At 43.2% G+C, this 27,787-nt stretch overlaps 1 protein-coding gene across 1 annotated transcript in view; it reads right to left on the reverse strand.

The window, feature by feature from the left end:
• Nucleotides 1-24,663, reverse strand: part of LOC115471323 (T-lymphocyte activation antigen CD80-like) — a 45,107-nt gene extending 20,444 nt beyond the window's left edge. Inside the window, exons 1-4 of the mRNA XM_030205025.1 lie at nucleotides 24,626-24,663; nucleotides 22,074-22,189; nucleotides 8,238-8,594; nucleotides 1,137-1,430 (exon numbers count right to left, since the gene is read on the reverse strand). Of these exons, the coding sequence (XP_030060885.1) occupies nucleotides 1,137-1,430; nucleotides 8,238-8,594; nucleotides 22,074-22,189; nucleotides 24,626-24,663 (805 nt within the window). The remainder of the gene's footprint in view (nucleotides 1-1,136; nucleotides 1,431-8,237; nucleotides 8,595-22,073; nucleotides 22,190-24,625) is intronic.
• Nucleotides 24,664-27,787: the final 3,124 nt, after the last annotated feature.

Here is a 27,787-nt window from a genome sequence, read left to right on the forward strand (position 1 = left end):
TTACGAGTGGATTCATGGTGAGCAGTTTGAGGTGAAGGAAGAACCAGAAGATGGGAGTCCAAGGAACGGAGAGCTCGTGATGGAGTATAGGGGATCATGACTGAGGAAAGGTACGAAGGAGAGCCCAAGTGAAGAGCCCTATGAGCAAGACACAGTATCTTGAACCAACACCTAAAACAGACAGGCAACCAGTGCAACTGAAGAAGTAAAGGAGAAGCGTGATCCCAACACTTAGCTTTACACAGGAAACGGGCAGCAGAGTTATGGAGAGTTTGAAGATGGTGAAGAAGATAGGAGTAGATACCTCTCTACTGTTGCAACAGTCAATACGAGAGATGACAAAAGCATGGATAAGTGGAGAGAAGAGAATTCATGGAAATGTCTGATAGACCGCATACGGCGTAACCAGTAAAAGCCCTTTCTAATTACCTGGGAGAACTGACGATCAAAGGGTAGCTTGGAGTCAAAATCTTTAAAAAGTTATTATTCATACAAAATGAAACAAAAAAAAAAACATGGGAAAAAGGGCATAAATCACAAAAACAAACTGAAAATTATTTTCCTTTGCACATCCTTAGAGTATACTTGTAGTACTTGTTATTACACACAATAAATACAGCTGGGTAAACTGAGGCTTTGGGATATAAAGTATGTTGCTTCAAAGAGTCTGTAACATGGCTGGGTTAGAAGCTCAGGAGGCCTCGAAGTAGCCTCCACTTTTCATACAATTGGTCTATAGTCTTATCACATAGCCTTTTAAGTTGAAAGTCTCACCATATGCACTTGCTCAGTGGCTATCAGAATACTGGCTGACTGCTCCAATCTGCAGTCCTGTGTCTGAGTTTTATTCCTAGGGAAAGCCAGTTAAATATCAGTGCCAGGATCTCTTGTGGAGCTCTAGAACCAATGGCTTCCTGTTTCTATTCTCTTTAATACTTAGCACTCTTTCCCTGTCCCCCCTAAAGTAATAAAATTAAAATTGCACAAGCTGCAATACAATGTATTGCCAGTTAAGGTTACATCAAACCAATCATGTCTTGGCTTCCCCCATGATCTACCCTACTCCCACAGTACAAGAACTATGATGTTAATTCATGCACCATCAGTTTGCCCCTGGATCATCATTTTCAACTTACTCAGGTAGTCGCTGTCTGTTTGAAAACCTGTATATGCCACTGAACAGCTGAGGTGAAGGGTTTCTGTCACATTGAGGATCAGCATACTGCTAACATTGTACAGCCCAGTCCACGGATCCTTTAGGGACACTGTGCTGTTTAAGATTGATCCTTGTAGAGCAGGATTCTCCTTTGAGCTGTTCCAGAAGATACGAGGCTCTGGGTAGCCGCCATGGGAAGAGCAGGTCAAATTCACCAGTAGGATGTTCCCACTTGTGATTCTGAAGGCATTTATGATTGGCTTGCTGAACTCAGCTATGGTAAAAACAAAGGCATCTTTTAATTAGACCCTCAAACAATAGTAGCCAGGTAAGGTATGCTAAATATGTCCTTCATAGACCTGGATTTGAAAGATGGATGCCCATAGGCAACATGGGGAGGGGAGAGAGCCCCCTGCTCACCAAAATTTCTGAAAGGGTAGGAGATTGGCTCCCTCAGAAATCAATGAGGGAGAAAGAGAGAGGAGTGCGTCTCCCCCCAGAAATCATTAGTTCAAGGACAGAGATAGCTCCTATACCCATGCCTAGATCTTCCCCTCCCCCCTCACCTTCAGGCCTGCCAGTGTCTTGGCACTGCAGTCACATGCCACTGCTGACTCAGGGACAGCAGTGTCAATCATACAAACTTGGAGGAAGCACTGACAGTCCTTCAGAGCCAGTATGCTGTTTCAAACCTGTGGAAGCCCTGCTCCTCCTCCACATGGAATTTGTGTGAAACTTGTGCATGGACCTGGTTTCTACAGGGACTGAGACTGCCTCGCGCCGAGGTCCTGTACGGAGCTTCCTCTATGTTTTTATGACTATTGCTACTGTCCTTGACTCTGAAGCTGAAGAAGACTGTAGCAGCATGAGCAGGTTTTGATGAAGGGCATTGACTGCGGTGCTATCATATTTTGATGCTAGAGGCAGTTGCACATTGCCAATGCCTAAATCTAGGCCTGGCCTTGTACACACATTTGATGCATTAATGCTTCTAGACAGAAAGCACAGGTAGGGCTACTACTACTACTTATCATTTCAATAGCGCTACAAGGCATATGCAGCACTGTACATCATACACAAAAGTCCCTGCTCAAAGAGTTTACAATCTAGATAAGACAGGTAAACAGACAGAACAATTAAGGGTAAGGGAATAAAGAGGTAAGGATAAAGGACAGGGCAAGTGAGTTAGGAGTCAAAAGCAGTGGGAAAAAGGTGGGTTTTGAGTTTGGACTTGAAAACGGCTAAAGACGGGGCTAGACGTACAGGCTCGGGAAGTCTATTCCAGGCGTGAGGTGCAGCAAAATAAAAGGAACGGAGTCTTCAATTAGCAGTAGAGGAGAAAGGGACAGATAAGAGAGATTTATCTACAGAATGGAGTACTCGAGGGGGGACGTAGGGAGAGACAAGAGTGGAGAGGTACTGGGGAGGGCAGAGTGAATGCACTTATAGGTCAATAGGAGAAGTTTGAATTGAATACGGAAATGGATAGGGAGCCAGTGAAGTGACTTAAGGAGAGGGCTGTGGGCATAGCGACTTTGGCGGAAGATGAGTCACGCTAATAATATAGTCTCTGATTTTCTGACACATTTGGTACTTTTCCATATATCATGCAATGTATTCTATTTCCTCTCATCAATATATTTATAAAGAGGGTAATATTATAACATTATGTATGAATGCCAAGTAGAAGCCTATTTCTAGCCTATTTTATAAAGCCATGTGTAGGAACTTGAGTGTCTTTACAAAATACTGGACGTAAAGCCAATGGTGTATTTATACTAGGTGCGTGTGTTGCATATGAACCCCCTTTCAGACCCAGCCCTCTGCCCCCCCCCCCCACACCTTAAAATCATCTCTGCTGCAGCCTTCACCCAGATAGTGGCAATGACACTCATAGGCTGCCTGTGGCCTGCACCAAGACTTCCTCTCTGAACAGTCCCGCCCTTCACAAAACAGGAAGTTGCATCAAAAGGGGCATCTAAGATGGCTCAGAGAGGATGTCCAAGTGAAAGACACAGGCAACCTGTAAGAGTCACTGCTGATGCCTGGGTAATTTTAAGATGTGGGGGAAGGGCACGGGGGCGCAGGGGAGATACACCTCCTGCAAAAAACTCCTGGCTATGCTACTGGGAAAAGTGGCAGAAATCATGCCTAGATTGAAGTCACTTTTCCTCTGTCTGGTGAATGATATGGCTGTTAGAAATGAAGTATTGTGTTGGGCAGCAAACTAAATTCCCACTTAACTGCAGAGGCATGCAGGAATTTCCTGCCCCCAACAAGGGGCTAGCTAAAAACATTTTATTCACAGAAAAAAGAGCTTTTCTTTAAACGGAGAGCGGAGGGAAAGAGCATGCGTATTTTATAAACATGACTCCACTTACCCAATGCCCAAACTCCACCCCTAAACTATAATGTCTCCACCATGCTATGCACAATCTCCACCCCAATACAGGCTACATGCATGTCACTTAAAAGTACATATCTTCTTACCACCGTGTATACTTTTACTGCATAACTCCTACAATAATTTTATTAAAACTCTTATACACATGTACAAGGGCCTTTATGCATGAAAATTATCCCCAAACAGCAGAAACTGGAGGACCACCAAGACCATGGCCTGATCAGTATTTTGCCCCACACCTTCAACTGCGGATCCTGGGGGGGGGGGGGGGGGGGGGGGGGGGGGGGGGCAGGAGCACAGTTTGATTTTCTCAGCCTTCCCATCCAAATTGGTCTTCTGCTGCCCCTGAGTTTATTAGCTACTACTGAGGGTTATCATATTTTTTCCCTGAGGGTTTTTCATGTTTTTTTTTCATCTGGAGACTGAATTCTCTGCATGGAAAACTGTTCTGGCAACTAGCAATGAAACCCACATGGGAGGGGGGTGATACTGGACCTGGTGCTAAAGAATGGGAAGGCTATTTGGGATGCTATGGTGGATAATCATCTGGGATCTGTCAGGTTCTCAGGCTCAGAGCCCGTGGGGATGGGCTCTGGAGCAAACGTGAGCCCTTGGGCTGCTGACGAGGAGCGACAGCAGCAGGCAAAACCCACCAACCAACACTGGGCTAGCACACCGGCACAGGCAAGGACTGCAGGCGCCGCCCAGAGAGCCAGAACACACGGACTGGAATACACCAGACTGGTCCGCATGGTACTGGAACACACTGGACCGGGACCCACTGGACTGGAGTACACCGGACTGGTCCACACTGGACTGGAACACACCGCACCGGAACCCACTGGACCGGAGTACACCGGACTGGTCAGCACAGGACTGCAACACACCGGACTGGAACACACTGAACTGGAGTACCCTGGACTGGGCCGCACTGCTTCACCTGCACTTAGCCACTAACCCCCCCAGGAGTTGAGCTCCTGGGTTCGAGCGGCCAGCAGGACTTACTGGATACAGGATACTAGAACAAGCTGGAAACAGAAGTGCTCCAATGCCCTAAACTAACAGGGGTGCTCCTAACAGTAAACCAACAGACGAGTTCCTAAGCACTACTAACAGAAGTGCTCCTAAGCACTAAACTAACAGAAGTGCTCCTAAACACAGTGCACCTATGCACTGGACTACAGCAGTGCCCCACAGCACTAAACTAACCAAGGGAAAACAGGGGAGTCACAAGGAGAAAGCAGGGAAGCAAAACACATAAACTAACACAGGTGCTCCTAAGAACCAAGCTAAAGCAGTGCTCCACAGCACTAAACTACCAAAGGTGCTTCCTAAGCACCAAACCAACAGAAATGCTTCAAAAGGGAAAGCAGGGGAGCCACAAGGGAAAAGCAGGAAAGCTAAACACAAGTCACAAGTGCATACTGCACCAACACTAACCTGGACCTATAGCAAACGCAAGCAGGGAAGCTAGACACAAAGTCAGAAGTCCACACTGCACCCACCCTACCTAAAGCAAACGTTGCAAAGGCCCTGAAGGGAAGAACACTATTTCCTTATCAAGGCCCTGCCTGATGATGTTACAACTACTAGACACAGGCAGCCAGCATACTGAAACACAAAGAGGCTTAACCCCCACAGCTGCAGTATAGTGAAGCAATTAGAGCTATGCTGAGAGCAGCCAGCATATAGAGACAGAGCTAACTCAGGCAACACACACAGGTGCAGTATAGTGAAGCAATTAGAGCCATGCTGCTGGAAGCAGCCAGCACACAGAGACAGAGCTAGCTCAGAAAGGACAGATAGAAGAAACAGAAGCCAGCTAAGAAGCTGACCCCCAGAAATAAGGTAAGTCTTGGGGGGGGGGGGGGGGGGGGTCACAGCCACAATCGTGACAGGATCCACAGATCACAGGATAATGTGAAGGAATGTTAGAGCACAGGTAGTGACTGCTCATTCAAAATGAGGCCTAGGCCTCAGGAAAGCTATCTTTGTTAAGATGGGATAATACCTCAAAGGAGTCATTAGCTGGAGGGGACAAATCTAAAAGTAGAAAAGCAGTGGACAAAATTGAAAGGAAATATTGTAAGGTCAACGAACATTTTTGTGATGAAAGCGAATAACACTGAGACGCTGCTAAAGTTTTTCAAAAGATGTAGCTGAAAAGGCAAATTAAAAAAGGTTAGTATTCACAAATTATAAGAAATCACAGAGAAGCCCTTTTACAAATACGCAGTAGGCTCTACGTGCCTGTGGTGTGCGCCAAAATGAGACTACCGTCAGACTAGCGCTTCCCCTGGCACACACCCATACTGCTGGGACAAATTATTTTTTTTATTTCCTACCACGCACGGTGTTTCTGGCATTAATTGGCAGTTGGTGCGCACCAACCGGTCACCATGCGTGAAGCGCGTGAGCCCTTACCACTAGATCAATGGGTGGCATTAAGAGCTCAGGCCATAAATAGGCACATGCTGGATTCAATTTTACTGCAGGCCCTTTTCCCGGCCCATTGAGAATAAGCCCTTTTTCCCAGGAGCGATAAAAACTAGCCCGGTGCATGCCAAAAACACGCGCCCACACTACCGCAGGCCATTTTTTGCCACGGCTTAATAAAAGGATCCCAGAAAGAGGAAGATAGACAACAATACTTGGCAAAGGTAGGGATAATACCTCAAGGAATCATTAGCTGGATGGGACAAATCTAGATGTAGAAAAGCAGTGGACAAAATTGAAACAAAATATTGTAAGGTCAACGAACATTTTTGTGAGGAAAGCGAATAACACTGAGACGCTGCTAAAGGTTTTCAAAAGATGTAGCTGAAAAGGCAAAGGAGAAGTCTCGCTAGGCCACCATTTGAACTCTTGGCAGCCATTTTGAAGCAGCGCCAGGAGCAAAACAGATCTGCAGCTGCGCTGGACAGGAAAAAGGGGATTCTTTCCTGCCCCAAAGAGGCCAGTAGACCACTAGGGCATGATAATAAGCTAAAGGAATGGAGGGGAGGATAGGACACCCTGAGGCCTGCCTGCCCTTCCGCCCGCCAGCCTGCCTGGACAAACGGGCAGGCTGGCAAAACCTGTCCAGATGCCCCGCAGTGTCCTCAAAAAGAGGACATGTCTGGGTACAACCGGACATATGATAACCCTATGCACAGGATATTCTCAACCCCAAACTCAACAGAACCTGCAAGCAGGACAGGAGGCCACATAGAAATCACCACAGCCCACAGGAGCTGCTACCCCGCATGCTGGAAATAGAGAATATTGTCTTGGTTGCTAAGCGCAGGAGCATGAGTTCTGGAAATAGAGAATATTGGCTTGGTTGCTAAGCGCAGGAACATGAGTTCTGCTTCCATAAGCTCATAATTCTCTATCTCCACCTGTCATATTCATGAGCTGAGGAATTTAGGACCAGACCCTGAAGCAGGCTCACGAAATATGGACGCGAAATGGTGTGGGTCCATTGCTGATTCTTTAAAAGTTCAAGCATCTACATCGTCATCAGTCATCATCCACTTTTTAAGTATTTTAAATGTTTTTTTAACACCTTTAAACTCATATTAAATAAGGTGTTAAAAAACCCATTAAAATATGCAATAACTGGATGATGACTGATAACGATATAGTGAGTCACTGGGCTGTGTCCCAGTGTGAAAAGAGTCACTGCTGAGGTCACTGTCAGACTTCTGCTATTCATGTATATATTTTCAAGCATTGGGACTTGAGTGGCTGTTTAGACTAGCACCCCCACGTGCAAATTTTGACCACTGAATTTGATCCATAGAGCCAATGCAGCTCAGTGGTCTCTACAGCATTTGTATTCAGCACTGGTGAAATATTTACATGCTGTGGCTGGTATTTAAAAATAAACCACTGATCGTGTTGCCTGAATAGTAGCCCAACAAGTTAACTTTTTTTTTAAACTTTATTAATATTCCCAACATGAATTTGGATTTTAGCAAAGGTCTCATCTCCTCAGTTTCTCTGTTTCATTGCCAGTTTTCGTCCATGGTTAGATACGCACTACCATAGTAAAAAAACAAGTTATCTATTTTATTAATTTATGTATTGGGTTTTTTAAAACCACCTTTATGAAGACATTCATCCAAGGTGGTTTACAGCATTTACATAAATGCAATCAATGAGGTAAATTTGGAAATAGTAAATTGAAACCTAGTAATAGGACTAACATTAAACAGTATCATAGCACTATTAAGGGGTCCTTTTACTAAGGTGTGCTGAAAAATGGCCTGTGGTAGTGAAGATGCGTGTTTTGGGCACGCGCAGAATTATTTTTTAGCGCACCTACAAAAAATACTTTTTTTGGATGAAAATGGATGTGCGGCAAAATGAAAATTGCCGCGCGTCCATTTTGGGTCTGAGACCTTAGCGCAAGCCATTGACCTAGCAGTAAGGTCTCATGTGGTAAGCGGGTGGTAATGGTCTATGCGCCTCAAATTCCACTTGACGTGCATAACTGCTGTGCGTCAGAATATAAAAAATATTTTTCAGATGCGCGTAGCGGACGTGTGCCAAAATTTAAATTACCACAAGGGCCATGCGGTAACTCCAATTTGGAGCACGTAGGCTTCTACGCGGCTTAGTACAAGGGCCCCTAAGTTAGTTATCATCAATTATTTTGCTTTGTAAGGAAAAGATGCTGAGCACTTTACTCACCTACTAATGACAGCTGTACACTCAAACTGTACTTATGCTCATAGGACTTCTTAGAGTTCATCTGCAACACTACACATTTATACAATCCTTCATCCATGACCTTGGTATACAGAAACACCAAGCTGAGATTGCCAGTAACCAGGGTGGTGCGATTTATGTATTCAGCATCCTGAAAGACCTTGTCTTCTTTACCATTTGTGAGAGCAATCACCACTTTTTCAACTTTTTCGCCTTTTTCGCTTTTTTCGTCCTTTTGCCAATATACCCTGAAAGTCTTCGGTGAATCCAGTTCATAGGGGAAAAGCAAAACTGCTTTTTCTCCCACTTTATACTGCACTTTGTGAACTTGGCCGTCACCTGAGGGGAATAAGAAGGAAGGCAGATTCTAATCTAATCTGATCTGATACATGCTTTTATTAACTACCTATACCAAACAGGTCTTGAGCAGTGTACAATATTAATTTCATTAAAATATTACAAAAAAATTGAAAGAAACTTACTTTAAAACAGAATTACAGTACGTCAAAGAAAAAACATAGCCCACAAGATTACAGTACATTAAAAAGAGATATCTCCAAACAAAAAGCTGTTAAAAAGAAAAGTTTTTAACTGCTTTCTAACAAGAGGGTAAAATGATTCATTCTTGAGGTCAATAGGACGAACATTCCAAATTGCAGATGATTGGTAAGAAAAATAATTTTGTTAATGTGAGCACAGGCTATAAGCATTTATTTATTTAAACCATTTCAGTTTGATAATGTTTCCCTGTAGAAATCTGAAAAGCAGTCTGGCATCCAGGATAATATAAAACAGGAGATCATGAAATATGTGGAGGGCAATTCTGTATAAGGTCTATTTTGGTCCTGGGTCACATGGCATCTTTTGAGGAAATGCAGAAACATTGTTAGGGATTCTTGTATGAAACTATAAGAATGCCTTTTTGGGAGGCTGTACCTGTCTGTGACCTTGAGGCTCATTTTCAAAGCACTTAGAGGCAGATGCTCAAAACTCTGGCGCTGCTCCGAACAGCGCCGTAAAAATACCACCGGAACAGTGCAGAAAAACAACTCTATAATGCTGAACACTAATGACATACAAATATAGGCGCGCTCATAGCGTTGAGAATTAGGGAGTTCAGCGGGAGGACTGTGCTCGGTGCATGTGCAGAGAAGTTCCGCTTGGATCCTGTGCTTATGCGCCTGGCAAAACCCAGACGTGAAGCAAACATTGGCGTCTGTTTTCTGGGGGCTAAATATAAGCGTTTTAAAGCTTGGATGCTTATATTTGAACACAGATGCCAATGTCTGCTTTCACTTTTGGGTCTGCTGTGACTTGCACATATTCGTTTTTCATGACCAGCACTTAAAGGCTTGCATGGGCTTTCTTCTGCTTCCCAAAGCAATAAAAACCAGCAGATCTTGAAGAAGTACAAGAAACCTTCTCTTTCAACACCCTAATGCCTACTCTGACCTGGCATTATTTTTTACAGTGGTATAGTAGCTTTGATTTGGGTGCTTTTTCTGAGCATTGGGGTGGAATACGAAATGACCTCATTAACATGAGCTTGACTACATTAGCATGCTACTTGAGCTGTTTGTCTGCACACTCGTTCGTCCCCACACTCTGGGCCTCTGAACATTCTGCACAGGTAAATACAGGCACTGGTCCACCGCTAATGGCCTCCAGCACTCATGTTTACTTTTGAGCATCGGCGCATTAGACTTACAAATTTCCATAGGTTACTATGGAACTTTGTAAGTCTGAGGGGCCCTTTTACTAAGCCGCGTAGGTAGGGTTACCATATGGCTCCAGAAAAAGGAGGACGGATTGAGCCAGCCGGGTTTTACTTCCATTGCAATGGAAGTAAAACCCGGCTGGCTCAATCCGTCCTCCTTTTTCTGGAGCCATATCGTAACCCTATGCGTAGGTGCCTATGCACGCCCAACGTGTGTCAATTTTGAGTTACCGCCCGGCTACCACGTGGCCCTTGCGGTAGTTTCATTTTTGATGTGCGTCCACTAGGCGTGACAAAAATATTTTTATTTTCTGGTGAGTGCGCCATATGCCTGGAATAGACTTCCTGAGCTGGTACGTCAAGCTCCATCTCTGGCCGTCTTCAAATCTAAGCTAAAAGCCCACCTTTTTGATGCTGCTTTTAACTCCTAACCCTTATTCACTTGTTCAGAACCCTTATTTTATCAACCTCACTTTAATATTCCCTTATCTCTTGTTTGTTCTGTTTGCCTGTCCTAATTAAATTGTAAGCTCTGTGGAGCAGGGACTGTCTCTTCATGTTCAAGTATACAGCGCTGCGCACGTCTAGTAGCACTATAGAAATGATAAGTAGTAGTAGTAGTAGAATGGGCGGTAATCAGGCTGTAATCAGCATTTTACGCACATAGACCATTACCGCCTAGTTAGCGCGTGAGACCTTACCGCTAGGTCAATGGCTGGTCGTAAGGTCTCAGACCCAAAATGGACACGCGGCAATTTTCATTTTGCTGCACGTCCATTTTCAGCAAAAATTTAAAAAAGGCATTTTTTACAGGTGCACTGAAAAATGATTCTGCGTGCGCCCATAACACATGTCTACACTACCACGGGCCATTTTTCAGCGTACCTTTGTAAAAGGGCCCCTAAGCGCTTTGAAAATATGCCTCCTTGTATCACAGGAAGGTGATGGGAGGTAGGAGTTTGTGATATGGTAGTTACTACTGCCAAGCTTCATGTTGGCAGCATTTGGAGCACCACTACTGCCTGTAGGCTCCAACAGCTTATTACTACTACTACTACTTATCATTTCTATAGCGCTACTAAACGTACAAAAATACAAGTAAAAAAGGCCCTTTTCTGACACAAATGAAACGGGTGCTAGCAAGGTTTTCCTCGGCTCCCCTGCAGCCACCCATGTCCAGTGACCCTCCTCTCCCCCTGCAGCCACCCATGTCCAGCAACCCTCCTCTCCACCTGCGCCCATTGCAGCCACCCATGTTCAGTGAACCTCCTCTCTCCCCTGCCCCCCCTGCAGCCACCCATGTTCAGCGACCCTCCTCTCTCCCATGCCCCCCTGCAGCCACCCATGTCCAGTCACCCTCCTCTCTCCCATGCCCCCCCTGCAGCCACCCATGTCCAGCGACCCTCCTCTCTCCCCTGCCCCCCTGCAGCCACCCATGTCCAGCGACCCTCCTCTCTCCCCTGCCCCCCTCCAGCCACCCATGTCTAGCGACCCTCCTCTCTCCCCTGCCCCCCCTCCAGCCACCCATGTCCAGCGACCCTCCTCTGGACATGGATCAGCTGTGAGGCATGTTTTCCCCCCCCCCCCCTGGGTTCTGAAGTTGACATCATAATGGCTACGGTGATGTCAGCCTGATCTATGGAGCCTAGCAGACCAACTCGGAATGAGCCACACTCCCACGCAGCAAGTCAGAACGTTGGAGGTGAGAATTATTATATAGGATATTACTATCAAGGAAAGGAGAGAGAGGATCAAAAGACTTAAAGGGAAATTCTTTCTGTTAAATATTTTTTGAAAACTGTGGACTGATGGAGGCGATATATTACCTATGAGTAGCGTAACTCTTTCTACTCATGGCTTACCATAATTATCATAGATCCAGCTAATTTTGAAAAATAATTTTGTGCGCCATTAATTCAAATATTTTGTACTTCTTTATCATAAGTTTCAAAGAACAGAACACTTATCTTGAAAATGTCAGGGACCAGCTGCTGACATGGTCCATGTTTTGTTGACTTGGATCAGTGGAGTTGGTCCACTAGAATTAAATAATCATCATATTACATTTTGAAAAAGAAAAAGACATAATGCAACATACAAAATTTCAAAAATACAGTACCCCAGTGTTCTGTGTATAAGCTTTGCAAACTGCAGTGATTCAAAATGGTAGCTGCATTGTTTTATACATACTTTCAGCTCAATCACAAGACTGCCAGGGACCAATTAAACTAGCAATTTAGATTGAAGACATCTATTCAATTTCCAAATCCAAGCCATAAGGTGAAATTGAATTTAGATGATAAATCCAGCACTGGATATAATTAAAAAATATTCAACATTACCACCCTCCCACCTCATCTTTATGATATCCAGAATTCTCCATTGTAAATCTGTTATAGAATGATTGCAATCAATCCATTGCTGAACTATAAGGAACAGCGCTGGTTCTATCATCTAAATTCAGTTTCACTTTATGGCTTGAGTTTGGAAACTGTTTGGACATCTTTAATCTAAATTGCTATTTTTTATTGGTCCTCGGCAGTCATGTGACTGAGCTAAAAGTTTGTATAAAACAATGTGACCACCATTTTGAATTACTGCGGTCTGCAAAGCTTATACACAGAACACTGGGGTAATTTTGAAATTTTGTATACTAACATAAGAACATAAGAATAGCCTTACTGGATCAGACCAATGGTCCATCTAGCTCAATATCCTGCTTCCAACAGTGGCCAATTCAGGTCACAAGTACCTGACAGAATCCCGAATAGTAGCAAGATTCATGCTACTGATTCCAAGGACAAGCAGTGGCTTTCCCCGTGTCTATCTCAATAGCAGACTATGAACTTTTCCACCAAATCTTTTTTAAATCCACATACATGAACCACTGATACCACATCCTCTGGCAACGAGTTCCAGAGCTTAACTATTTGTTAAGTAAAAAAATATTTCCTCCTATTCATTTTAAAAGTAGTACACCGTAACTTATTTATTTATTTATTTTTATTTTATTGCATTTGTATCCCACATTATCCCACCTCTTTGCAGGCTCAATGTGGCTTGCAATACATCATGGATAATGGAAATGAGAAGAGGTTAAGCATTTGGAGTTTCAGCAGGGTTTGTGTTGGATGGTGATGGAAAGCGTTAGAGTAAGAGACAAGAGGTCTTGATTTACATTCATGGTATAAGTGTGAGTTTCGCATGATTTGGTCTTTGTGATAGGTCTTGTCGAAGAGATGGGTCTTTAGTAGCTTCCGGAAGTTGGTTAGTTCATGGACGGCTTTCAGGTTACGTGGTAATGCGTTCCAGAGCTGTGCGCTCATGTAAGTGAAGGTTGATGCGTGCATTAGTTTGTACTTTAGGCCTTTGCAGTTGGGGAAATGAAGATTGAGGAATGTGCGAGAAGATTTTTTAGCATTCCTGGATAGTAGGTCTATCAAGTCTGACATGTATGCTGGGGCATCGCCATGGATGATTTTGTGTACTAGGGTGCATACTTTGAACGTGATGTGCTCTTTGAGTGGGAGCCAGTGTAACTTCTCTCGTAGGGGTTTTGCACTCTCATATTTTGGTTTACCAAATATGAGTCTGGCTGCCGTGTTCTGGGCTGTTTGGAGTTTCTTGAGTATTTGCTCCTTGCAGCCAACGTAAAGTGAGTTGCAGTAGTCTAGATGACTAAGGACTAAAGATTGAACCATGTCTTTGCACTTTTTAAAAGAGTAAAAAATAGATATATATTTATCCATTCTACACCAGTCAGTATTTTGTAGACCTCTATCTTATCCCCCCCTCAGCCATCTCGTTTCCAAGCTGAAGAGCCCTAACCTCTTAAGCCTTTCCTCATATGAGAGGAGCTCCACCCCCTTAATCATTTTTGTCGCCCTTCTTTGAACCTTTTCTAATTCTGCTATATCTTTTTTAAGATACGGCAACCAGAATTGTACACAGTACTCGAGGTGTGGTTGCACCATGGAGCAATACAGAGGCATTATAATATTCTTTGTCTTATTTCTTTCTCTTTCCTAATAATTCCTAACATTCTATTTGATTTTTTGGCCGCTGCCATACACTGGGCAAAAGATCTTATCTGCCATTTGGATGTCCAGTCTTCCAACTTCCTAAGAACTTCCTGCAATTTTTCACAATCCACATACGTTTTAATAACTTTGAATAGTTTTGTGTCATCTGCAAATTTAACCACCTTACTCGTCTTTTCCATTTCAAGTTCATTAATACATTATAGCACCGGTCCCAGTACAGATCCCTGGGACACTTCACTATTCACCCTCCTCTACTGAGAGAATTGCCCATTTAACCCTACCCTCTGTTTTCTATCCATCAACCAATTCCTAATCCACAGAAGAACATTGCTTCCTATCCTATGGGTTTTTAATTTTCTCAGGAGTCTCTCATGAGGGACTTCGTCAAATGCTTTCTGAAAATCTAGATACATTACATAAAGCATTACATGTTTATTCACGCATTCAAAGAAATGAGGCAACTTGGTGAGACAAGACTTCCCTTGGCTGAATCCATGTTGACTCTGTCCTATTAAACCATGTTTGTCTAAGTGTTCAGTGATTTTATTCTTTATAAGTTTCCACTATTTTGCCTGGCACTGACATCAGGCTTACCAGTCTGTAATTTCCTGGATCACCCCTGGCTCCCTTTTTAAAAATAGGCATTACATTGTCCACCCTTTAAATCTTCAGGTACCTTGGACAATTTTAACAACATATTCTGAAAGATGTTCTTTTTGCTCTAGTAGCCTCTTTCACTTCTCCCTTTAGCTATGCTGGCTGTCGTTTGCTCTTCTTTCCACCTTTATTAATATGTGGAATACATCTGGTCTGGGCTTCCAAAATGATATTTTTAAACAGTGTCCAAGCCTGGTTTAAAGTCCTAACCTTTGCAGTTGAGCCTTTCAACTTTTTTTTTTAACAATTTTCCTCATTTTATCATAGTTACCCTTTTGAAAATTAAATGCTGCTATAGTAGATTTCCTTAGTGATCACACTCCTGTTATTAAGTCAAATTTGATCATGCTGTGATCACTGTTTCCCAATGGACCCAACACCATTGCCTCTTATACTAAGTCCTGCATTCAAAGAAGCAGTCATTTATTATGTCTATAACTTTTGCCTTCTTAGCACTCCTTGATGTGACATTTAACCAGTCAATACTGGGGTAACTGAAATCACCCATTATTATACTGCATTATATCTTTTTCTTTTTAAAATGTAATATGATGATTATTTCATTCTAGTGGTCCAACTCCTCTGATGCAGGTCAACAAAACATGGACCATATTGGCAAGCTGGTATCTGACATTTTCAAGATAACCGTTCTGTTCTTTGAATCTTATGATACAGAAGTACAAAATATAAGTGAATATTTGAATTCTGGCGCACAAAAAAAATTTCAAAATTAGCAGGACCTATGACAATTTTGGTGAGCCATGAACAGAAAGAGTTTCATTACTCATGTGAAATATACCACCACCGATGGTCCATAATATTAAAAAATATTTAACAGAAACATAATGATTAGTCATTGATAATTGTTAGTCAGTAAAAGTTGCTATTCTACAACATATGCACCAAAATCATTTAGCGTATAGGTTGGGGGGCACACACACATAGGCGGAGTGTGGGTGGGTTATGGATGTGTCTGAGGTATGCATGTAACTTATAGAATATGATGAGCTATGTGCACCGGGGCACACTGGCGCCAACATTTATGACTGCAAGTGACTTGGCGTAACTGTTGGCTCCTAACTTTAGGCACACCAGTGCTGACTTATACTTGTATTTCCCCCCCCCCCCCCCCCCCCAATATTTAAAACCATTTAACTGGCCAGGAATGGCTCCTGGCTGGATAAATGACACTTAACTGGCTATCTGGCAATATTCAGCAGAAGATTGTCAGTTATCTCCCACTGATATAGCCAATTAGTGCTTAATGGATAGCCGGTTATATCGCGCAATATAACCGGCTATCCACTAATATTCAGCACATTGCCAGCTAAGTTTGGCTGCCAAATTAGGCTGCTGAAATAGCAGGAATATCTTTGGCTGGTTTAAACTTAACCGGCCAATGTTGAATATCAGCTTGGCCGGTTAAATTTTAAGCGGCCAAAAAACACCTGGATATTCAATGCTGGTCACCGGAAATGGCCTGGCATTGAATATCTGGACTGACTACTGACTGTGGGAGTTAGCCAGGCTTCTTCCCGCGGTCTGAATGTCAAGCCCATATTCTATAGCGGAATCTTGGCACAAAGATGCTTTTATAGAATCGGCACAAAGCACATAACATTGGGGTGCTTAAGTCTTGGTACCAATTGAAAGAATTGCCACCAGTTTCAAAAACCACCACTGGCGTGTTAGGGCATGAAACACTGCAGTAAGTATGAAATCTGATATCCAGAGATTTGTATCATTTGCCCAAACTTTTTTCCAGGTAATGAATCATAGTACCCTTGCTGGTATTAAACACTGCATTTATCAATATATTTTTATTTCAATTTAGAGCAAAGGAAGAGCAGCAAAGCCCAGACCTCATAGGGAATAATGGGGCTCTTAAGGTGCAGTAGGCCTAACGCGGGCCTACCGCATGCTAAAAGGGCACTACTGTGGGACATGCTAAGGCTTCCCATGGTAGTTTTCTATTTAGTGCATGCTAATCCCACACTAGAAAATATTTCTTATATTCCAACGTGGGAGTTGTGCCCATGGGCAGAGAGTAGGCGTGCCTGCACTAATCGAGTAGCACAGGCATATTACCACGTGTTACTCAATTAGCACGGGAGCTCTTATTGCCTCCTAAATAGATGGTGATAAGGGCTTCCACAGTAATGGCCATGCGCTAATGGTGAAATTAGTGCACGGCCTTACAAAAAAGTATTGCAAAGTGGCCATTTTAAAGCTGCGCTAAAAGTGGCCGCAGCATGCGGAAAACCCATGCACTGACAACAGTGTCGTCCACCTTTTAGTGCAGCTTGGTAAAAAGGACCCCAATGTTTATTACTTAAGATAGCTCATCATCCCTGTGGTAAGGTTGCAAGTATAGGCTTCTGGCCCAGGGGCTACAGCATAGCAAGACAGCAGAGATAAACTAATAAGTAGGCAGAGGATCACTCACTGACCTTTCCACTCCTGGAGGTCCATATGCTCTCCAGAAGAAAATAAAACTAGCAGATCAGATTTTAAATAAAGTTGAGTTGTCAGAAGCTATCAGGATGGATGGCAAGTACCTGGCATAAAGCATGTATTTAGGAGCAGTAGGCACAGACAGGCATCCTCCACAAAATCTATAGCTATTCTATAAATTAGAATACATGAAAACTAAACACCACCAGACAGGGCATGTGTACTCCTTGAGCTCATATGTGCCTATTGTATATACATGCTGCTGATTATATGCACAATGGCTGCCATGAGAGGGGCACTTCTCATGAAGGCCAGCTTTGCACCATGGAGATTGTCTTCTTGGTAAAGGAAGTGATTTAACACTTTACAATCCTTTATGGGCTTACCTCCACCAAAGTCACAGGACTTTGCTATCTTGCACAATAACAGTGATATGGAGGATTTCCGGAAGAAATTGAATGACCCTTAGAAGATAAAGCCAAGGCTAAACAGGCAGCTAGAATCTGATAGAGACCTTCCAGCTTGGTTACTCCATCCCTGCTCTAGCACCAGGTCCTGTCTACCTGAATTATGGCACTATCTCTGGGATCAGCTAATTTGATACCTTTTGCTCCATAGTAGAACATAAATAATGGTCCATTTTTGACTCTGCTAGGTAGGTCCATCTTCCATGCCTTGCTGTTTTCTAGCAATCCTAGCAACCTACAACTGTGCACAGTTTCTCTCCTCCTTCTGTGAAGGCCTCTATCTCTGAGATGCCAAGCTACAACTACAAGGGTGCTGCAGCAGATGTACTGCTAAGCCACTTGGCAGAAAAGTGTGTCTGATGGACACTGTAGCCTGAGGACTTAACAGACTGCTATATTGCTGAAGTCCTGGCCTTCTGCCCAGGGATCTTTTATACACAAAAATACTACAGGCGTGCCACCCATATACATGATTTAGCTATTATGTATCTCTTTAGGTTTTCTACCCTATGAGGAAAGGCTAAAGTGGCTAAGGCTCTTCAGCTTGGAGAAAATACAGCTGAGGGGAGTGTAAGGGGTTACTGAGAAGACGGCCTCAAGGAAAGCGAGAGCAGCCCCGGAGAGAGATTGAGACATTTGCAAATCCCTTATGGATGAGGAACGCGCCCTCTGGTGGTCAAAAAACCGATTAGAATAAGGAATAAGCCTAGGAACCATGATTCCTACAATGCACCTGACCCAATACAGAACTCACAGGAAGTGGAGGGGGAGGAGCAGGATTGGGAGATGGATTCCAATCAGGGTGATGAGGAGCAGCTGAGGGAGCCCTGTGAGGAGGTAGAAGAGATGGAATGGAATAAAAGGGAGGAGATGGAGGAGAATGGGGAGGAGAGTATGGAAGTGGCTGCATTCACACAGACTGCTGGTGCTAAGGTGAGGTATTTCCTCAACTGTCTGGAATTGGGAAGTCAGAATTGATACAGCTGGGAAGAAATCTGTGGCAGCAAGTTATTCAAAATGTTAAGCAGGCTAGAAGCTAGATACTGTGTGTTGTAAGGAACTGATGTTTAACAGGATAATTAGTGACTAACTGAGAAGAAGTAGAAGGTGGTGTTAGAGGACATTGGACTATGTTTAGTAAATTAACAGGAAATCTCTGTCTGGCATTGTGAACGTGAAAACTGTCAAAGACTAAGATGAGATCGTTTACTGTGTTGCTGAAGTCACTACAACTGAACTGATGTAAATAAAAGTGAACCCCTTTATTATAAGACTGTTGGAGTTTCTGTCCGTTTGTTGGGGTTATCAGTAAATGGCAAGCTAAAGGAGCAGTCACTCAAGGAAGCTGTGGCTGGAGGGGCAGAGAACTGGAATTAACCGGTGCTGTGAGGGAGAAAGGTCAGCAGTGAAGCATATCAACTAAACAGGGTCAACCGGGGCCGAAGAGTGGAAGGGGGACCTGCTGACAGGAGATATGGTAGAGGTCTATAAAATAATGAGTGGAGTGGAACGGGTAGACATGAATCATTTGTTTACTCTTTCCAAAAATACTAGGGGGCTAGCAATTAAGCTACAAAGTAGTAAATTTAAAACAAATTGGAGAAAATATTTCTTCACTCAACGTGTAATTAAACTCTGGAATTTGTTGCCTATGAATGTGGTAAAAGCAGTTAGCTTAGCGGGGTTTAAACAAGGTTTGGATAGCTTCCTAAAAGAAATGTCTATAAGCCATTATTAAGATGGACTTGTGGAAAATCCATTGCTTATTTCTAGTATAAGCAGCATAAAATGTATTGTACTGTTTTGGGATCTTGCCAGGTATTTGTAACCTGGATTGGCCACTGTTGGAAACAAGATGCAGGGCTTGATGAACCTTTGGTCCGTCACAGAATGTCAACACATATATACTTATGTACTCGCAGATGAAGAGAGAACCAGGCAGATGCAGAAAGATGGGCACGAGAGGATGGGCAGCCAGAAAGGGAGAGAGAAAAATCAGGTGGACACAGAGATAAAGAAGAAACCGAAAGACTGATTGAAAGGAAAGAGAGGGGAGAAAGAGAGAGCAGTTGAGACGGTAAAAAAAGATTAGTAGATTAAAATTAGAGAAGGCAGAAGGCAAAGAAGTTTAAAGAGTATCACAGACTGACTTCTATCTGAGAAGTTAATTTCTAGCTCTAACCAGTAATTTATGCATCTGGTCCAAAAAAGAAAAGTTGTTGAAGGCTTGGGTTTGATTAATAGCTGGTGTAATTGCATACTCCCATTTTTTTAAACATAAGTGCATCCGTATGTTATAAAATGCATAGTATATACCTACTTACATTTCCCATGCAGTCCACACCCACTGATTGCCCAGACTCCTTTGTAGACATATAGTTTTTACATTATGGTTTATGTACATACATATTGTACCCTTTATAAAATAGCGCTAATGCATAACCCTTGCTAGATTTTACATGTATACTTCATGCATAATCTTTATAAAAATGTCCCCATTTGTCCCAGGATTCTATATATGGTGCCTTAATTTTTATGCGGAAATCAAAGTGTATTCTATAACAGTGTGTACAACTAAATTGGCTAACTAGCTAATCAGCGCTGTGAATTGGATGCTAACAAGCAATTATCAGCACTAATTGGCATTAAGACTTAAGCACACAACTCGCTAAGCATATTCTGTAATGTGGTGCGCTGAAATTCTTAGTCATGTGGAGGGCCATAATCGAATGGGGCCGACCATCTATAAGGGCGGCCATCTCTTACGCCGGCCCCGTCAAGCGGCGTACCCGACTGTATTATCGAAACAAGATGGCCGGCCATCTTTCGTTTCAATAATACGGTCGGGGCCGGCCAAATCTCAACATTTGGCCTGCCCTTAGAGATCGCTGCCGTTAGAGATGGCTGCCATTAGTTTTCAGCGATAATGGAAACTACTGGCGGCCATCTCAAACCCGGCCAAATCCATGGCATTTGGTCATGGGAGGAGCCAGCATTTGTAGTGCACTGGTCCCCCTCACATGCCAGGACACCAACCGGGCACCCTAGGGGGCACTGCAGTGGACTTCATAAATTGATCCCAGGTACATAGCTCCCTTACCTTGTGTGCTGAGCCCCCCAAACCCACTACCATAGCTCTTAGGGATGAAGGGGGCACCTACATGTGGGTACAGTGGGTTTTGGGGGTTTTTGGAGGGCTCCCATTTACCACCACAAGTGTAACAGGTAGGGGGGGATGGGCTTGGGTTCGCCTGCCTGAAGTGCACTGCACCCACTAAAACTGCTCCAGGGACCTGCATACTGCTGTCATGGAGCTGGGTATGACATTTGAGGCTGGCATAGAGGCTGGCAAAAAAATGTTTTTTATATTTTTTTTTGGGTGGGAGGATGTTGGTGACCACTGGGGGAGTAAGGGGAGGTCCATTCCCCATTCCCTCCGGTGGTCATCTGGTCAGTTAGGGCATCTTTTTGAGGCTTGGTCATGAACAAAAAGTGACCAAGTAAAGTCGGCCAAATGCTCGTCAGGGCCGGCTTTCTTTTTTCCATTTATCGGCCGAAGCCAGCCATCTGTTAACCACGCCCCCATCCCACCTTCGGTACACTGCCGACACGACCCTTTAACTTTCGCCGGCTCTGCGACGGAAAGCAGTTGAAGCCAGTCAAAATCGGCTTTCGATTATATCAATTTGGCTGGCTTTAGGAGAAGGCCGGCCATCTCTTGATTTGTGTCGGAAGATGGCTGGCCTTCTCGTTCAAAAATAAGCAGGATAGTTGAAAAGGGGGCATGGCCATGGGTGGGGCATGGGAGTTTCTAAAATCTATATACTTTGTTATAGAATACATCCACTCTGTGCCTAATTTAGACATCAGGATTTATGCCAAGTAAAACATGGCAAAAATGGCCGTGACTACATTTGGTCGCATTGAGAGGCGCTTGGCGTATTCTATATATCATGCAGGAATTTAAGCCTCTTCTATAAAATATAGCTGTGCTTTATAGAATATGCCTAGGCGTATTTTTTTCTGCGCAGAATTTTCAGGCACCATATATAGAATCTAGTTCTTGATGCTTTAGATAGAATGACCCTTCTCCATCAGCTAGAGCAAATGTAAATTAAACATCATCCTTATAGTGATGTAGTTGCCATGGTATTCCCCTTAAATGCATAAGTTAAGAAATAAAATCAAAATTAACAACAAAAAAAGTCATCTATTGTTCATTCTTTTCTGTCCTGCTCCTGAAAGTTGGACAATACGTATATTGTTAATGCAATGAAAAAAAAAAAAACACAACCCAGGACTGGCTGACTTTAGTCAGATGACATGGAACTAGTTGGTAAGTAAGCTAGGCAAATTGGGAGGTTTGGTTTGGTTGGGGAGGGGTAAAATGGGAGCCAAAAGAGATTCAGCGCAGGAATGCAAGGAAAGAATGAACAAAACCAGAACAGTTAAAAGGCCCAGATTTGCTTTGCCACAGTACCTGAAACGAAGACAGAGAAAAGAAGCAGAAAGAACCAAAACCAGAGAGCCTTCATGGACACGTTCTTGGATGGCATGAACGCCATTGCTGGAGTACACATTTGCTCAGCACAAAAACTGTGAGAAAAGACAAGAAATTAACAGCAAAATATCAGGGAAATCTGATCATCCTGGTTATTAGCTTTTTACACACCTTTCTGGGTTCACTAATGAAGAGTTCTGTTACAATTTTCAAACACAAAGAGGGAAGGGGGCTTTCATATGAAGAAAGATCAAAGAAAAACACTTTATGGAGAATGCCTAAAATGACTTAGCAGCACAGGGTTAAAACCAAAACTCTGAGGGAGTTTAATTATACTTAGCATCGATAAACGCACCATTATGAACAGTGGAGAGAGGCTGGGTTCTTTACCTGTATCCCAGGAGCCCTTTCAGGAGAAGAAACAACGATAAACAAGTCATTATTCTCTAGCAGCAACTTCTGAAACAGAGACAGGAGGATCACTGAAGCTCATTCAGACTGAAAAAAAAATGAGCATTTGTGTAATATAATTTTACGTGAGTGAAGAAGTCTCACTTCCTCATAACTTCTTCTTAAAATAAAAACCAAAATTAACCATTTCTGTAAGCACTCCTTTTACCTTCAGACAAGCACTATACCAGCCTGATAGAAGAATTAGTTCAGGGGTGAGCAACCTCCGGCCTGTGGACTGAATGTGGCTCGCCATTGAATTTTATGCAGCCCCCCAAGATCATGGGAAGTATACAAGAAAAAATAATTAACCAGAGTTTTGGTGATTTAAAATACTATATTTCACAAATATTTTCAGAATAGCCACTCTAGCAGTTTGTTTCCATCATTTTTGGTTACTTTTTTACTTTTTATTTATAACAGAAGGTCTATGCAGTTCTGTTCATTTCTAGTTCTGACATTACATAATGTTGCAGCTTACTAGGGGTAGTACTGACATTCATTCAACCCTCTGCATATGAAGGTTGTCCTTCCCTGTGTTAAATAGATAGGACCTGATATTCAAAAGTCATTATACTTTTATAGAGGGCTGGTAAATATATAATTTTCTAGGTCACTGTGGCCCCTTTTACGAAGCTGCATCGAAAGGGGGCCTGCGCTAGCGTCAGCACATGTTTTTGGTGTGCGTCAAGGCCACAGTGGGTAAAAGGCAGGTTTTTGGGTTTTTTTTAATCAGGAAATGGCTGTTTAACAAATTAAGAACTTGCCAAGTGGCAATTTCGGGAGGGGGAGCACTTATCATCACCCATTGAGGTGGCGGTAAGGGCTCCCATACTAACCTAGTACATAAGTATTGCCATACTGGGAAAGACCAAAGGTCCATCAAGCCCAGCATCCTGTTTCCAACAGTGGCCAATCCAGGTCACAAATACCTGGCAAGATCCCAAAAAAGTACAAAACATTTTATACTGCTTACCCTAGAAATAGTGGATTTTCCCCAAGTCCATTTAATAATGGTCCATGGACTTTTCCTTTAGGAAGCCGTCCAAACCTTTTTAAAACTCCGCTAAGCTAACCGCCTTTACCACATTCTCTGGCAACAAATTCCAGAGTTTAATTACATGTTGAGTGAAGAAAAATTTTCTCCGATTTATTTTAAATTTACTACATTGTAGCTTCATCGCACGCCCTCTAGTCCTAGTATTTTTGGAAAGTGTAAACAGACGTTTCACATCTACCCTTCAACTCCACTCATTATTTTATACATCTCTATCATATCTCCCCTCAGCCATCTTATCTCCAAGCTGAAGAGCCCTAGCTGCTTTAGCCTTTCCTCATAGGGAAGTTGTCCCATCCCCTTTATCATTTTCGTCGCCCTTCTCTGCACCTTTTCTAATTCCACGTGCGCTGGGGGTGGGAACTACCACCTGGCTGCTACGGTAACCTCACAGTACTTCCCTTTTAACAAGCAATAAGACCGCATTGGGCTTACCACCGCTTTGTAAAAGGACCCCTATATATCATAAACATCATGAGGAGAATTCTATATATGGCGCTGAAAAATGCATTTAGCACTATTCTATAAATCTTACCTAAAATTAGGTGCAGTTTATAGAATATGCATAGCGCCCGTTCCTGTGACTAAAATTTAGATGTGGCCATTTACATCAATGAAAACCTGGTGTAAATGTCCATGGCTAACTTAGGCAGTGTGAATCGGGCATATTCTATAACAGTGAGTGTAAATTTTAGGAACGCCAATGACCTGCCCATGTCCGTCCCATGCTACACCCCCTTTTGAGATCCACACAGTAGAATTAACATGCACCGCTTTATAGAATACGCTTAGCAAGTTGTGAGCGTAAATTCTAATTTGTGCCAACTAGTGCCAATAATTGCTTGTTAATGGCCAATTATCAGTGCCAACTGGCTTGTTAATCAATTAAGTTACATGCACAATTTGGTGTGTGTAACTTTAGTTGCCATATGTAGAACATAAGAATAGCCATACTGGGTCAGACCCATGGTCCAGCTAGCACAATATCCTGCTTTCAACAGTGGCCAATCTAGCTCACAAGTACCTGGCAGAAACCCCCAGGGCACGCAATGACTTCCCCATGTCTATCTCAAAAGCAGATTATGGAATTTTCCTCCAGGAACTTGTCCAAACCTTTTTAAAATCCAGATACATTAACCACTGCTACCACATCCTCTGACAAAGAGTTCAGAGTTTATCTATTCTTTGAGTGAAAAATATTTCCTCCTATTTGTTTTAATAGTATTTCCATGCAATTTCATTGAGTGTCCTCTGGTCTTTGTACTTTTTTTGAAAGAGTGAAAAATTGATTCACTTTTACCTGTTCTACATCACTCAAGATTTTGTAGACCTCAATCATATCCCACCTCAGCTGTCTCTTTTCCAACTGAACAGCCCTAACCTCTTTAGCCTTCCCTCATATGAGAGAAGTTCCAGCACCTTTATCATTTTGGTCGCTCTTCTTTGAACTTTTTCTAATTCCGCTATATCTTTTTTGAGATATAGCGACCAGAATTGAACACAATATTCAAGGTGAGATTGCACCATGGAGCAATCCAGGGGCATATGAATAATGTCAGTGTAAATTACTCTATCTGCTTGATACTGTCATGTCCCTACCTCAACGCAAGCGGCGTCCTCGGGCTGTGCAGGGTCCCATTGACATGCACACTTGACTGGCACAGCCCTGAGCCATGTGTGGGTTCTTCTCTGGCTGCAGGCTCCTTGATTGGCTTTGCTTCCATGCACCTGGCTATGCTCTCTCTCTCTCCTATTGGTCTTCTGGTTCCTCCTTCCCCTGCTCTTGTGCTATGGCTTGTGCTCCTTCTCCCTGCTGGTCCCTGCTGATGTCAGACGCCAGCACTTTATTATCTGAGCTCTTCCTGGACTCCATGCTTCGACTTCTACTTTGGTAGGTGTTACTTGCTCAGTAGTTTGCTTCTTCTCTACTTTGTCCCTCGTTGCTGACTTTGCCTATACCTGGATTACTCTCTTGCCTGCTGCCTGCCTACTGACTTTGCCTGTACCTGGATTACTCTCTTGACCTGCTGCCTGCCTATTGACTTACCTGTGCCTGGATTACTCTCTTGACCTGCTGCCTGCCTATTGACTTTACCTGTGCCTGGATTACTCTCTTGACCTGCTGCCTGCCTGGCAGATACGTTAGCCACCCCGCTTCCAGCTCCGTCTTGTAAGTCCTGCAGGCCGCCCGCACCTAGGAGCTCAACCTCTGGGGAACGGCGGTCAGTGCAGGTGAAACCTGGGGTTTGTCCGGCCGCCAAGTAGAACCCGGTCTGAGTACGGGCTCAGCAGAGATCTACTTGGTACAAGAACTCACAAATCTGATAGGTACTGGTCAGGTGAAGGGTAATTTGATAACAAGGCCCTCTCCTATAACTACTGGTTATGGTGTCTATTGTAAGCCTATTCTATACAGTAAAGTAGGAATCTACTTTTCTTTATGGAATACTAGGGCAAATGGCCAAAAATGTGCACATATGAAGATGCAGTCATTTATAGCAGCTTATAGCTGGTATAATGCCCAATCCTAGTAAGTACATGCATAAATGATAGAATTCTATAATTTATGCATATGCCTGTGAGCTCTGCCCAAATTCCATCCATGCACATGCCCACCATAGTACATAGGAAGATGATGACAGATAAAGATCTGCATGGTCCATCCAGTCTGCCAAAAAGATAAACTCATACGTTATCCTTATTTGTCCTCGCCACTTCCAGGTCACAGTCCATAAAGTTTGCCCAGCACTGGCCTTGTTCTCCAACCACTGAAGTTGTCATCGAAGCTCCACTCTAGCTCATTCAAATCTGTCCAGCCACAATCAGGGCACAGATTGTAGAAGTCTGCCTAAAACTGGCCTATCTGTCCAGCGAAGAATCAAGACATAGACCGTAGAAGTCTGCCTGGCACTGGTCTTGCTTCCCAATTCCCACCATCTAATCACCGTTAAGCTTGATTGGTCCAGTGCCTCCTACACTAAATTCCATTATCATTTTCATCTCACCACCTCCCGTGGAAGGGGCATTCGAGGCATCTACCACCCTCTCTGTAAAAAGATACTTCTGGAAACAAAGAACAAAAAGGGGGTCCACACCTTCCATAATAATGCAAGCAAAACAAACACAGGGTGGAAGAGAACCAAGTCCAAGTGACCAGCCCAAACACAGAAGAAAGATACTTTCTGACATTATTCCTGAGTTGTCACCTCTCTCCCCCCCCCCCCCCCCCCCCCCCCCGCAACATCAAGTCATGTCCTCTAATTCTGCCACCATCACTTCACTGGAAAAGGTTTGTTAGTAGATTATACCTTTCAAATATTCGAGTGTCTGTATCATATCACCCCTGTCTCTCCTTTCCTCCAGAGTATGCATCTTCAGGACCTCAAGTCACTCCTTAAATGTCTTGTGGTGCAAACCTCGTATCATTTCCATTGCTTTTCTCTAAACCCATTCAAGTATTTTTACATCCTTAGCAAGATACGGCCTCCAAAACTGAACAGCAGCAAAGTATGTGCTATCAAATCATGACTTTTCTGCTAGAAGATATTCTAGAAGAGATCATTTTTGCACATAAATGATCACATGTATTCTCAGCGGAGAAGGGAAGATAGTGGGGGTTCCCCAGGGGTCTGTGCTGGGACCATTGCTTTTTAACATATTTATTAACGATCTAGAGATAGGAGTAACTAGGGAGGTAATTAAATTTGCTGACAACACAAAGTTATTCAAAGTTGTTAAATCACAAGAGGATTGTGAAAAATTACAAGAGGACCATACAAGACTGGGAGACTGGGCATCCAAATGGAAGATGACATTTAATGTGAGCAAGTGCAAAGTGATGCATGTGGGAAAGAGGAACCCAAACTATAGCTACGTGATGCAAGGTTCCAAATTAGGAGTCACTGACCAGGAAAGGAATCTAAGTGTCATTGTTGATGATACGTTGAAACTCTCTGCTCATTGTGTGGCAGTGGCTAAGAAAGAAAATAGAATGTTAAGTATTATTAGGAAAGGAATGGAAAATAAATATAAAGACCTTATGATGTCTTTGTATTGCTTCGTGGTGCAACTGCACCTTGAATACTGTGTGCAATTCTGGTCACCGCATCTCAAAAAAGATATAGTGGAATTAGAAAAGGTACAAGAAGAGCGAAGAAAATGATAAAGGGGATGAGACAACTTCCCT

Source organism: Microcaecilia unicolor, chromosome 5 (assembly GCF_901765095.1).
Source record: "Microcaecilia unicolor chromosome 5, aMicUni1.1, whole genome shotgun sequence".
Classification (NCBI taxonomy): domain Eukaryota; kingdom Metazoa; phylum Chordata; class Amphibia; order Gymnophiona; family Siphonopidae; genus Microcaecilia; species Microcaecilia unicolor.